The sequence below is a fragment of the Tachypleus tridentatus genome, chromosome 7 (genome assembly GCF_004210375.1).
Source record: "Tachypleus tridentatus isolate NWPU-2018 chromosome 7, ASM421037v1, whole genome shotgun sequence".
In the NCBI taxonomy this organism is placed as follows: domain Eukaryota; kingdom Metazoa; phylum Arthropoda; class Merostomata; order Xiphosura; family Limulidae; genus Tachypleus; species Tachypleus tridentatus.
In genome coordinates, this window is record NC_134831.1 from 189,745,286 (window position 1) to 189,758,304 (window position 13,019).

The following is a 13,019-nucleotide window of genomic DNA, read 5'->3' on the forward strand; positions in this document are numbered from 1 at the left end:
ACATATGGAAGCAAATAATTACACTTTACCCTATATATTGTTACGTAATTATTTTCATTGGAATATTTGACTAATGACAGAAACTTGCTTAAATAATGTGATTTACCTCCCACCACATTGCTTCTGTAAATAAGTTAATAAAAGTTGTTATAAAATATATGTTAATTTAGTGATGTAAGTTGTAATTTTTATCAACACGTTTTCGAATATGTGCTTATAAGATATCAATATCGAGGTTTTAAACTTAATGCAAATTTGTTTCAACGACAACAAAAGTCTATTGCACATATTCTATTAACGTTTATTTGACAGATTTACATTTAAATTTGTTATAGTTTCACACTTTATTTTAAGTTTTAGTACAGCTAAACCTAATGTACAAGTATCTTGAAAGAATAATTTTCTTTAAATTGTAAAATAAATTTTGCTACATAAAAGGCACAGTGAAAATCTTTGATTGTAAAATAAAAATAACACTTAGGCAATTTTGGAACAAAAATAAATTAGCAGCCGATTCTATACACGACGCTACACAAATGATTTGTACAATCCATCATCTTGTTCTAGAAAGTTCATCATCTGCAAGAGGAGTGTTTTTGGGATCGACATCTTCTCTGATTGCACTCAACCTGTCTTGTAAAGGATCTGATTGTTTATAGCAATCAAAAATCTCAGGTGCTCCTGGAACAGGTATGGATATATTTATTGAATGGGCTATAGAAGGTGGTTCTTTTGAAGAATCAAGATCTGCTTCTGATTCAATATTAACAATTTCATAGTCTAAATTGGACATTTTATTCAAGTCAAAGTTAGAGTCGTCCACAGAATTAGGATGGCATGTGGTGGTCTTCCAATGTGTTCGTAGACCTGATGCACTGATATATTTTTTATTACACGTGTTACATGTATACGGTCTTTCATTGGTATGAAGCCGCTTGTGTAGTTTGAGATGCACAAATTGTGTGAACTTAGCTGGGCACAAGTCACATGTGTAAGGTTTCTGTCCATTGTGAAGCCTGAGGTGAGTCTTCAAATTACTTGTGCTACTAAAACGCTTTTTACAAACTGTACACTGGTGTGGTTTCTCACCCGTGTGCACCAGATGGTGCTTCTGAAGATGGGCCAACTGGGTAAAAGTTTTACCACAAATATTGCAGTCGAACGGACGCTCACCTGAGTGGGTTCTAAGATGAACCTTCAAGTTTGATAACTGTCCAAAAGTTTTATAACATACATTACATTCATAATGCATTTTACCGTTCTTTTTCTTTAATGGATACGGTAACGACCTGTAACCACGTCCTTCATGGCTGTCTGAAAAATTATAACTGAGGCCCTTTGAAACTCTGGATGAGGGTGAGTGTGATTCCTTGAATGGACTTTTACGATCCAGATGTTCTGAAATTAAGGAAGTTAAAGATAACTGATAGCTAGGGTAACCATTCACTTTCGAATAATCAGTACCATTAGGGCTTGCAAGCGTTGAATGGACTCTTTCTGTAGAATCAGCATACATTTTAAAATGTGCCGGTGAAAACATTTGATTCATGTTGTTCATGTGTGAGATGTTGTTAGAGGTTTGTAATGTGTACGTTGGCTGAAGACCAACAGAGCTAACTGCCTGATGAGCTTTGTCTGTTGAGTCAGGGCTGTGCATCTCCAAGTTGTGATCACTGGGAGACACCACTGTGTAACTATTTTTTTGAAAATAAATGGGATCATTGTTTGAGTAAGGCTTGAGTATTGAATCACTGGATACAATCACAGTTACTGGTTCTTTTAGAGATTCTCGGTAGATGTAATCTCGCTGCAAAGGTTCTGGAGGAAGGGCTTCTTTCTCGGGAAATTTTTGTAGAAGGAGATTTTCTAGAATACCAGAAGGTGGTTGTTTGGGACTATCTCCGGACATTCTTTGTCCTATTCCCTCGTATGTGGAAAGACTTGACACTTCTCTTACTCTGCGATCTTCAGGAAAATTTGGATTTATGGCATAATGAGGAATGACAGGTGTTGGTAATGAGTATTGTGATTGTGAGGCTTCAGGAACTTCTTTAGGAGGAGATTTATTTCGATAAAGACAGGTCTTTGACATTTTAATTTTCACTTTTCGGAACTCATTCTTTTCATTATCAAAATAATTTTTATCTGCTAAGTTTTCTTTTTCCTTATCCTTCCTTTTCGTTTTCACACTAAAGTCCAATACAAAATTATTATCGCAATCACTATCACTGCTTCCATCTAGTGGGGTGAAAGGATCATCCTGACATCCATTACTGTGATAACCCTCATCGCTCCGGGTGCTTCCCTCTGTCGGCGTCAGATGATTTGTCCGAGAAACGAAGAACTGCTCACTTACAGGTTGTAACTGTTGTCCTATAGAAGAAAAAATAAACTCCATTTATCAAGCGTTAACATTACAGGTATGGATGTCAATACTTATTTAGGAAAACAAAATAATCACATACTTTGATAACTTACACGAGTTTTTAAGTTCTAGAAATGGCTAGAGTTTGTAGAATTTAATTTTCTCTGAGAACTTTCTCTTTGTGGAAGATCTCCAAGATTAATTAGCAGAAAAGAATGCACATATTTCCAACGCTAAAATCCGGAAATAGATTTTTGCGGTGGAAGAAGCGCTTTCAACCCGTTGATTTATTGTGCGCTAAACAACAACTTAGGGAAAAGAATTTATTACATTTAAATTCCACAACTAGTTTAAAGACACATTTAGAATTTTGAAAGTGTTTCTTTTCACGAAATTATGTAACTCTCTTAGATAGATTTCTTAAGCAGAGTATTCATGATGAAACACTGTAGAAAGGAAGGCAACTACCTATTGTGGAGACAAAAGTGTAGAGAACAACGTTTCGAAAGTCTTCCGCCTTTCGTCTTCAAGTCAGACCGTCAGCACCTATACACACACACACACACTGACTTGAAGACGAAAGGCGCAAGACTTTCAAAACGTTGTCCTCTACACTTGTGTCTCCACAACAGGCAGTTGTCTTTTCCATTCTACAGTGTTTCATCATGTACGTTTCTTATTTCTTTCCATATAAAAATATCGTATTATTACAAATTTAGAAATTGCTGAATCTTAAAAAATAATGATATGCGAAACCATACTTAAAGCATTGAAAACGTGGTGTTTCTTTAGCTATAATTTCCACTAAAATGGAAAAAAGTGACTTCTTACTTTTCTGTTTGTCGATTGCTTAACTACAATAGGATATCTTTACACTTCTCACAGTGAGTATCGAGACTCGTGTTTAACGTTATAAGCTGTTAGTCCTACGACTAAACAACCAGGTTGGTTCTGACCTTTACATCCTAATCAATATAGCTCATAAGTCCTATTAAATGTCGTTTTTCCATTAGCTGCATTATAATTAACTGTACTTATGTTCGGGGTACTTATTGCATCAATTTACCAACGATAAACAAAACATATTTTACTTACGTATTTTTTGCAACATTAATTCTCCTGTCAAAGGGTAGTTAAGCCTTTCAGCGAACTCCCTGCAGTACCAGACCAGCAACTCCTCATTGGGCAAAACAGGCTTGATAGTGTAAAAGTAAATCTGCTGCCTCACTTGACAAGCTACAAGATTTTGGCTCTCTGTGGAGTATGCTGGGTTAACATATCTCATCCAATTCGCCTTACTGGTGTCAAAGCAATCAATGTAAAAGAAATTGTCCGAATCACTATACACCTAATACAGGAAAAATAAGAGTTTGGTGATTGGTTAAAAAACACATAGTAAAATTTCAGAAGCCTGAAATCACAGAAACTAGTTTCGACAGATTCGTGTGTCCTCTTCAGTCTCGCATTGTGATTGATTTCTAATACTTTTGTCCTTCCATATCCGTTGAAGCAGGTAAATTGCTTCATGTAACATACTTAAGTTTCTGCATACGCTGGTAAACAGCCAGAAAAAGACCCTCTAAAAGTTCATTTATAACCTTTCCTAATTTTGAGGTTCTAGTCACACAGAAAATATCCAATCAGCAGCTATTTGAATCGAATAATGAAGCGCATTACCAATTTCATATCACACGCACAGCCGATAATCAGCATTTTCGTGTTCTATAGAAACATAACTCGACTGTTTGGAGTTCGCTCGCTGCAGCCGGCAATTTAGCCACTGGGCTACGTTCAGCCGTAAAGCATGCTCTCACTTTATACAAATATAATAAAAACTAATTTTATAGAGACATGTGTAGGACAGTATTTTAGTAACCTAACTAGCTATAGAGATATAGAAAGTTCTAATACTATATGAAGTATAGAAACAAGAAAGTCAAAAATACGAAAATTGAGTTGCTTTGCAAGGATATATTTATTTTAATTTTAAGACACTCAGTTTCTGTAGGTTTGACTTTTTTGTTTAATTAAGCTTTAATTTCGCTCAATAAATATCGTTAAATACGTCATTCTTAATATTTAGACATTTTAAAAGCGGTTTTAAATAGGCTATGTTCATGGCCACCAATTTGTTTCATCACGATCCCTATTACTAAGTACTATTGTACTTGATCTCTAACATCTGCTAGGAAGGAAAAAGAAAAATAAGGAAGAGTTAGTTATTTTCAAAGATCATCGAAGAAAGTCGATTGTGAAAGACAGTTTGATAAACGTCATTATTATTATTATTATCATCTGTACGAATTCATAATAGACATAAAACATTTAACATCATAGAACAGTTTTCTAAAAATAGCTTTCAGCTTGGACTACAGCCAATAGCTATTGCAAACAGTTAGAATGAACGGAGTTCCTATTTATTTATTTTTACTGCATATTGGCTACGACAAATTTTAACTGATAGCATATTGTTTATCTAAACAAAATCTGACGTTAAAGGTAGGTAATAGAAAGAGCTGCTTAAGCCGTTGCTAGTAGCAGCTCTCCTAAATTTCTGCCTAGGAGACTAATTAAGCCTAACGCCTGTTCTTAATTCACTTTATTTAGAAAAAATATTTTATTAAATTTTACACAAATATAGTTTCCATAATTAAAACCAACCTGCATTATTATTAATATTCTTTTTTGAAATAAATTTTCTGTTTTCTTTTACAACGTACAAACAATACCCTACAATGCTCATTATTATAAGGCATTATCTGGATTGTAATAACTGATGACTTAGGTGGAACAAAAAGAAGTCTTTCTATCAAGCTTGCTGAAAATTCATCTCTGTATACTTAATGGAAAACACGCTCTTAACGCTTTGTATCACTCGCTAGCGAGAGAGAAAATAACATTTTATTATCAAATAAATATTGGTACTTCCTCAAAAAACAAATAATGTACAATATTGACTAATCCACTATAGGATGATGAAATAAAGGAAAAATGGAGTTGAACTTACCCTCCAAAAATATTTTCTGTTAGCATTCTTAGGAACATCGTCTATTTTATATATTCTTCCCACCAGAGGGCCAAAACGCGTCCCTTTTGGAATGTAATCGGTCGCCCAAATACCTTGAACCTTTAAAATAGGATACAAACATTTAAACGCGTGGCACCAGAGAGTATAACCAAAACAAACATTTGAACACCATGTTAGAAAAAAATAATCTTACCATTACAGTCACAATTTAGTATCCAAAGTCAATAACAACTAAGAATATTTATTATTCACTTAGCTTTGATCACACATCATTATTTCAAAGTATATTCCTTTCCAAGTAAATTACAAAGCAACAAATTAGGTTTTTCCTAATTTATTGGGTTATCAAGTTTTTCTTTATGTGCATCTATCTAGCTCTCATCCAGTGTCCGGAACAATGACACCACTAATAAATCAAATGAAGAAATTATTAGATTTACGCAAAAAAAATATAAACATACAACTTTTCTGTGTCTTCCTTCCATCCTGTTGGGAGAAAACGTTTTTTTTCTGATTTTTCATTACCATTACTACAATCTAGATCATTTATACCGGATCCAGAACTATGTCTCACCTCCACGATTAATGACACTCGCTTTAAAACAAGCTAGCTTTTAATGTTGCATTCCTATTTATAAATGTATAGTTTTGGAAAATATTGGCATTACTTTGATAAAGCATAAGATGCATACATTGTGAAAAATTATGAGATTTGAACGTGGTAATCAAATGAAGTTGACGACCAAAATTTATTTAATTTTTATAAATATTCAAGCATTTTTAACGTAATTTCAGTTGTGGGAAAGTTTTTCTTTGCATGAACCGAATCGTCATATTTTTTGTGTTCAGACAAATTTGTTGTTTTGTTTTAACTAAACAATATCTTTTGTATTTTCCAATTCTTTTTTTAATTTAGTCTATTGTATTCTACTTAAAAATGTATGTGATAATTGTTTTACTGAAACAGAATCATTTCTTTCTAGTAAGATACCAATTTTATGCAATAAAATGTCGAATTTTTTACAACAATGTATAATTTCTCATCTTGAAAAATACAAGCTATAATTACAAAATTACCTTTCTAATTAGATTCTCACTTTGAAACAAACAAACTTTCAAGATGTCTTCAAAAACATTGTCCGTATTCCCTCTGTACCGTATCTACCTGTCATTTCAAGCATTATTCGTGGTATTATAAACGTAAACTGAATAACTCTTTACTTTACTTTTCTTTCAGTGATACAGTTCAAATCAAAACCTCGATAAATGCTTTTCAAAGTAATATTCCTACCAATAATAAAATATGTGAACTAAATGTTAATCCACAGATTTTGTGTCTGACATTTCTATTAACAAAATGTTATTGTTTAAAGTGTATTAGCGAAGATTAGTCAAAACTTAGTACTGTTTTCCGTGTTGCGTTTATAGTGAAGCTTCAAACATTCTATTTGAATTTAACTATTATATAATGCTATAGCTTCGTAACCGAGAGTTACACAGCCAAAACACGAATATGGCTTGAGAATGAAAACTAGCGCTGGAGCACGTGAGAAACAGATAAATGTGAAACGTTTTATAAGAAGAAACAATAGTTAGAGGCAAATAAGAATGTATATGTTAATAAGCGTTCATCGTATCGAGATGAAAACAAAACTTTACTTTTGGAACCAGAAAGATTTGGTAGCATTTCAGTTTTCCATGTGGATATCTACAAAATACATGTTGAAATGTACATTTTTTATAGGTCCAGAGCATCTACACTAAGCCTTGATCTCGCATTACAGAAATATATCTTGCTTTTCAAGATCTAGGCAAGACCTTGCTTTCCAATTATGGTAGCACATGTCTCTTCATATGTGCAAACGCTCAATCCTGTGAAATGTATTATCTACAGTTGGAGAACGCTAAACGCATGCAAATTTCTTGAACTTTGATCTAAATTAATGTTATATCGATTTTACACTCAAATATTTCCATACCGCTCAACTACGCCCTTAGCTGATATGCAAATGTCACTGACACAATGTGCATGCGTGGCTCTGTCTTGACATCACAACTACTACACTAATCTCTTTGCACGTCGAAATAATAAACATTAATTTGTAGTCTAAACACAAGTCTCAAACAGGCCAAAGAGTTGGCAGAATTATTCTTTCAAATATAATCCTACTCCTTCTGTACGATTTTTTACTTCCTTGAAATTTTTACAGTAATAAAAATATAAAGCGAGTTTTGATCAGCTATTTTATTCAAACAGAACTACGCAAGAAAGGGAATAATTTAATTACGAATTCACACGAAATCTTTACGAACTTTCTTCTCAACAAATGAATCAATGAAACTATCAAAATCAACTAATTTTACAGTTTAAGTATCAGTCTGTTTGTTTTAAATTTCGCGCAAAGCTACACGAAGGTCATCTGCGCTAGCCATCCCTAATTTAGCAGTGTAAGGAAAAGCAACTAGTCATCACCACCCACCGCCAACTCTTGGGCTACTCTTTTAGTAACGAATGGTGAAATTGGCGATAATCTTATCACGCCCCCACGGCTGAAAGGGTGAACATGTTCGGTGTGACGGTTACGTATGACTAAGCTGAAAAACATCATATAGAAAAATAGTTTAGATCAGTCAAGTATCAGAGTCCTATAACGTACATTCAAAACTATTGTGTTATCAACACATGCGATAAAAGTGTTTTTTATCAGGTTTTAGATACTATCAAAGAGTGTATGTCTCTTTCTCCATTTCTCTCTCTTCTTTTCTTTCCTTTTTCTCTTCCTCCCGGTTCCCTCTGTGAACCCGTATCCTACTGCTTTGGCGTCAATACCGCTGACGAGTTCTATCAGGACATAAAACTAGTAGATCATACAACACACGTGAAAGACAGGAGCAATTGTACTGTACATATATATGTGTTAAAATCCACAACATCTTATATTTCCCTTATAAATGTCCCCCAGTGGCACAGTGGTATGTCTGCGAACTTGCATACTAAACAAACAAACAAACCCTTATAAATAACACAAAATTAAGCGATAAACCTGCAGTTCTTAATGCTAATAAACTGTTGTCGATCAACGTAATAGAAGTTGATTAGAATCAATCCTGTCGATTTTCATTAATTGCGTAATTTTCGTAAAAAATATAATATGAAAATTTTAGAGGATACAACCTCGGCCCGGCCCGGCATGGCCAGGTGGTTAAGGCACTCGACTCGTAATCTGAGGTTCGCGGGTTCGAATCCCCCTCACACCAAACATCCTCGCCTTTTTAGTCGTGGGGGCGTTATAATATGATGGTCAATCCCACTAATCGTTGATAAAAGACTAACCCTAGAGTTGGCGGTTGGTGATGATGACTAGCTGCCTTCCATCTAGTCTTACACTGCTAAATTAGGACCGGCTAGCGCAAATAGCTCTATAGCTTTGCTCTATAGCAAATAGCTTTGCGCAAAATTCAAAATAAAGTACAATCTTCAATGTTTAAAGTTTAATATGGAATTGTTGGTGTGTTTTTTATCATTTCACAGTTATAGAGCATACAAATGCATTTAAACAAATATTAATAAAACGTAATTAAATTCACAAAATGTACTACGATACGTATGATCTAATAACAATTTACGTGTCAATAAAAAAAGTCAAACAGTTTGTATGTACTTTCTCTTCAATGATATCACATTCTTCAAAACAAAGCGCTTATTGCTTATTGGGTCTGCACATTTTGAAAATACTAACGTTACTAAGTGTTTGAGACGGCTTGAGGTTGAGATTTCGAGGCAAACTGGCTTCAGCCCTGTTGGTCCAACTGCCCTCATCAGTCGATTGGTCAGGAACTAAGTAGACAGCTGTGTGGTCAAAGTCTTCCTCCCGCAACTCCCAACTCCCATTTTCCATTCTCTTGTGCTAATAAAAAATAAAGCTTTGTTTATAATTCGTGATGACGAGAAAACCCACTTGTAGAGAAAATTATACATTTAAAAACGGCTGGTATGGGTATACCAGCCGTTTTCAAATGTATAAAGCTTTATCTATATTTCAAGTCGTATGTCTTTTTTCATCTTAAATATTTGAAATATGTCACAAACCATGGAAAAACTTGCATAAAGCTTCATGTAAATATATTTAACTACTGTTACATATTATATGCCTTAGTGGAAAAAATGCATTACCAACTTTGATATATTATATTACCTAAAGCAAATACGTTACCCATCGTCACATGTTACATCACCTACCACTTACTTTTTCAAGTCTTCAGAAACGAAATTTTGCTTTTAATGACGTTAACATACTGTTTTTTTAAACTTGTCTAACTGACTAAGAGAAATAGGAATTTAAACCAAGTTTACAACTAATCTATCAAAAGGGAAGCAAAAACTCAAATTTGGGAGTTGAGAGGTTTACGAGTTGAGTTTTCAAATGTCACGTTATTTTTACCACATAAGTAGTAAATATCATATAAATTATCAATTAATTTAAACTATCATCAAGGTACAATATTATGGTAATCTCAGCACTTTAATAAAAAGGTGGAGTCAGAAAAAGGCACAAAGCACGTAAGGCTTGGTCTTTACTTGTACTAAACCACACGTTGCTGACTGGTTAACGTTACCGACAGCGTACCCCATGGTTCACACTTCATGGCCCGTTCCTACAAAAACCTGCACACATTTTGGAATCATGGGTCACCTATAATGCTTCTTAATTGTTAAAGTCAAACTATTTAATGATCTATCTCCGTATATCTATCCATCACGAGTATCAAATCCCGATTTTTGGCGTTATAAGCTTTCAGACTTGCCGATAAATCAACAGGAGACGAATTAGTTCTTATTAGTTTTGTTAACCTGAAGATGACCTAAGAAGGTCGAAACGTTATTCTCTGCTTTAATAGTAAAAGCGTTAATATCCATACCAGCCGTTCTGAGATACAGAAGACGGATTAGCTTTAAGAGTGACGGCTACATCCAGCAGAGTGGTCCAAGAGTTAGCGGTTAGTGATGTCTTTTCTCTAGTCAATCAGCTTAAAATTAAAGACGTCTACTTCCAGCAAATATAACGAATATTTTGGTTACTTTCTTATATATTGACAACAAGTAAACCTTGTTTCTATCAGAGAATCTCACATTGCAGATAAACATCTTCTGTTCGAACACGTGTATAGCGGACTTTCACCCATGTATTGATGTGACGTCAGCCAAAGTTAGACACCATACTACAGATCAAGACGACAATTACAATCGTGGACGAGGTGGTATTAGCATCATATACTGCTACAAGTAATAGCGCTTACACCCTATCTCGTCTAGTGAAAACTCAGCATGTCATATCTAACAATCTGGTAAACTGATAAAACAAAATCACATAAACTATGAACAAGTTATAAAAATATCTCCAAGATGTGTGATTTTTCATCATAAATTTTAAGTCGATTGGTTTTAACTGCTGATATATCACCAAATATAGGCATTTAAAAAGTGGTGAAATTACTATTGTTGATGGATAAGTTTACCACAATATTGTTTTCAACATATGATATGTAAGAGGCAAATCAGTTGTTCGACTTTCAATATTACAAACATACACAGTTATTTAATCTAAAGTCTGTCTCAGTTTAGTCGCATATAAGTATTTTATTGCTGGTTATGTTGTATGGGAAATCCCAGGAAAGAACAGATTTCCCATTCTATTCAATGTGAATAACTTACACAGGACACTTTCGATTACGTATGAGTAAATGCATTATAACTAAATAAATTGCACACAGTACGTAAGTATTTATTTATTTCTATGTAAAACTAAGTGAAGATCTTCCAAAAAGTGCAGTCATTCTCCTTCCCGTAACATGATAGCTAGCTGGCCTAAATATACACATCATTTTCAAATCCATAGCTAGATATCTAAGAAGTTAGGCTATGTCCAAATGTACTAACTAGCAGCTAATTTTCATATACGTTTGTTGTTTTCCTAGCACAAAGTTACACAATGGACTGTTTGCGCTCTTTCCAACACAGAGAATCAAACCTCGTATTTCAGCATTGCAAGCTCGTAAATTAATCGCTTCGTATAAGAAGACAACGCACGAGAACTTGAGAACAGATAAGTCTTGGAAACAGATATTTAGGTAAATTTTAAGGAAATTTCAATTTTCTCTATCTTAAAAGTACAAGTCTCATCACTATATTATTAATTACCTACATTATTACCTACCTATCGTAGGTTAATTAGTATGTAGAATTACACGCGGAATTTTTTCTACGTTAAAATATTTTTATTTGCGAATTTTCAGCCCTCTTGCCCGAGCCTTCATCAGGTAACAATGTACTGTGTAATAAAAATTTGTTGAATTATGGAACACTGATTTAAAATGAGTATCTAGGCAACAGTCATTGACAGAGTGATTGCTTAAAAGTAAGCACAAAACGACACATTGGGCTATCTGTGCTCTGCCCAACATGGGTATCCAAACCCAGTTTCTAGCGATGTGTGCTACTGAGGAGGAGGAAGGCAACAGCTGTAACAATACCTGACATCTGGTGTTAACGTTATTAAATATGTTGAATTATGATGAATGTCAGACATAAATCGACTATCTCGATATAATAAACATAAGGTAAATACTATGTTTTATACAGAGAAAAAATAAAGGAATATTTCACACTTCAAATAACACATTGTCTAATTAATATTACAACGAGATCACAACAAATGTTCGTTTTACGTCTTTGATAAGTGCTGTCCATGTAGCATTGAGTAATTGTTTTTAACAATACCCCCTACTGGTCCACTGTCTTGTGCTTGGATGGTAATAGCTTCCTTGATTTTTCTACGTTTGGTGTTTCAGTCATTATTGCGACTGTTGCAAAGACCAGTTTTAAAACACTTCCACAGTTTAATATTTATCGCTCAGTACATTGTTGCACGATAAAAGGGCCGAAAGCTTGAAAATACAAGCATTTTAACGTCGAGAAAAGTCTGTGTATTGTTCTACATAAAAATCTATAATATTAGCTCACCCAAAACTCCCTTTCCCACTAATGAATAGGTGCTGAGTGCTAAAATATTTGTATGTCCTTCTCAAGAACGATTTGGGGAACAGGTCTCTACTTCCTAAATACTGAAAATCAGAGAAAACAAGGAATGAATACACTTGTCATTGTTCCTTATATTAACATTACGAGTTCCCAAACCTATTTCTATATCAAACCATATATATGTATACGTAAGTAGAAAAATGCGAAGTTGATAAACTAAATAAATTAGATTTTAGAGAAAAATCACCTATAAATCACTGTTTTAGTAACTTATTTACTTGGCGATGTTTCGAGCAAACGCTATTTTTCTAGCAGTCCTCTTGACTTTGTAATCACGGTTAAGTTTATATCTAAGGGCAAGATAATTTTCTTTTTTATCCACCGTGTCTTGATGCATTTTTGCTGTGCCTGGAATTATTCTGGCTCGAAAAAAAAAGCGTTTTCCCTAAACGTCGCCAAATAAATAGGTTACTACTGCAGTGTTTCAAAGGTGATTTTACTTCAACACTGTGCACATCAAAATAATGACCAAGTAAAACGATTAGTGGTAAATATTACACCGCAGGGATGATATTCTGCTCATGCTC

The 13,019-nt window shown here is 34.1% G+C and overlaps 1 protein-coding gene across 6 annotated transcripts in view; it reads right to left on the reverse strand.

Annotated features, from left to right (window-relative positions):
- Nucleotides 1-280: 280 nt before the first annotated feature.
- Nucleotides 281-13,019, reverse strand: part of LOC143257533 (PR domain zinc finger protein 1-like) — a 42,425-nt gene continuing 29,686 nt past the window's right edge. For 5 of the 6 annotated variants that reach the window (XM_076516325.1, XM_076516328.1, XM_076516323.1 and 2 more), the window contains 4 exons: nucleotides 9,134-9,301; nucleotides 5,373-5,492; nucleotides 3,461-3,713; nucleotides 281-2,373 (listed from right to left, as the gene is read on the reverse strand). In XM_076516325.1, the coding sequence (XP_076372440.1) occupies nucleotides 554-2,373; nucleotides 3,461-3,713; nucleotides 5,373-5,492; nucleotides 9,134-9,292 (2,352 nt within the window). In that variant the 5' untranslated portion in view covers nucleotides 9,293-9,301 and the 3' untranslated portion in view covers nucleotides 281-553. Of the gene's footprint in view, nucleotides 2,374-3,460; nucleotides 3,714-5,372; nucleotides 5,493-9,133; nucleotides 9,302-12,414; nucleotides 12,516-13,019 lie in introns of all 6 variants that reach the window. The other variant, XM_076516327.1, reaches the window with a different exon arrangement.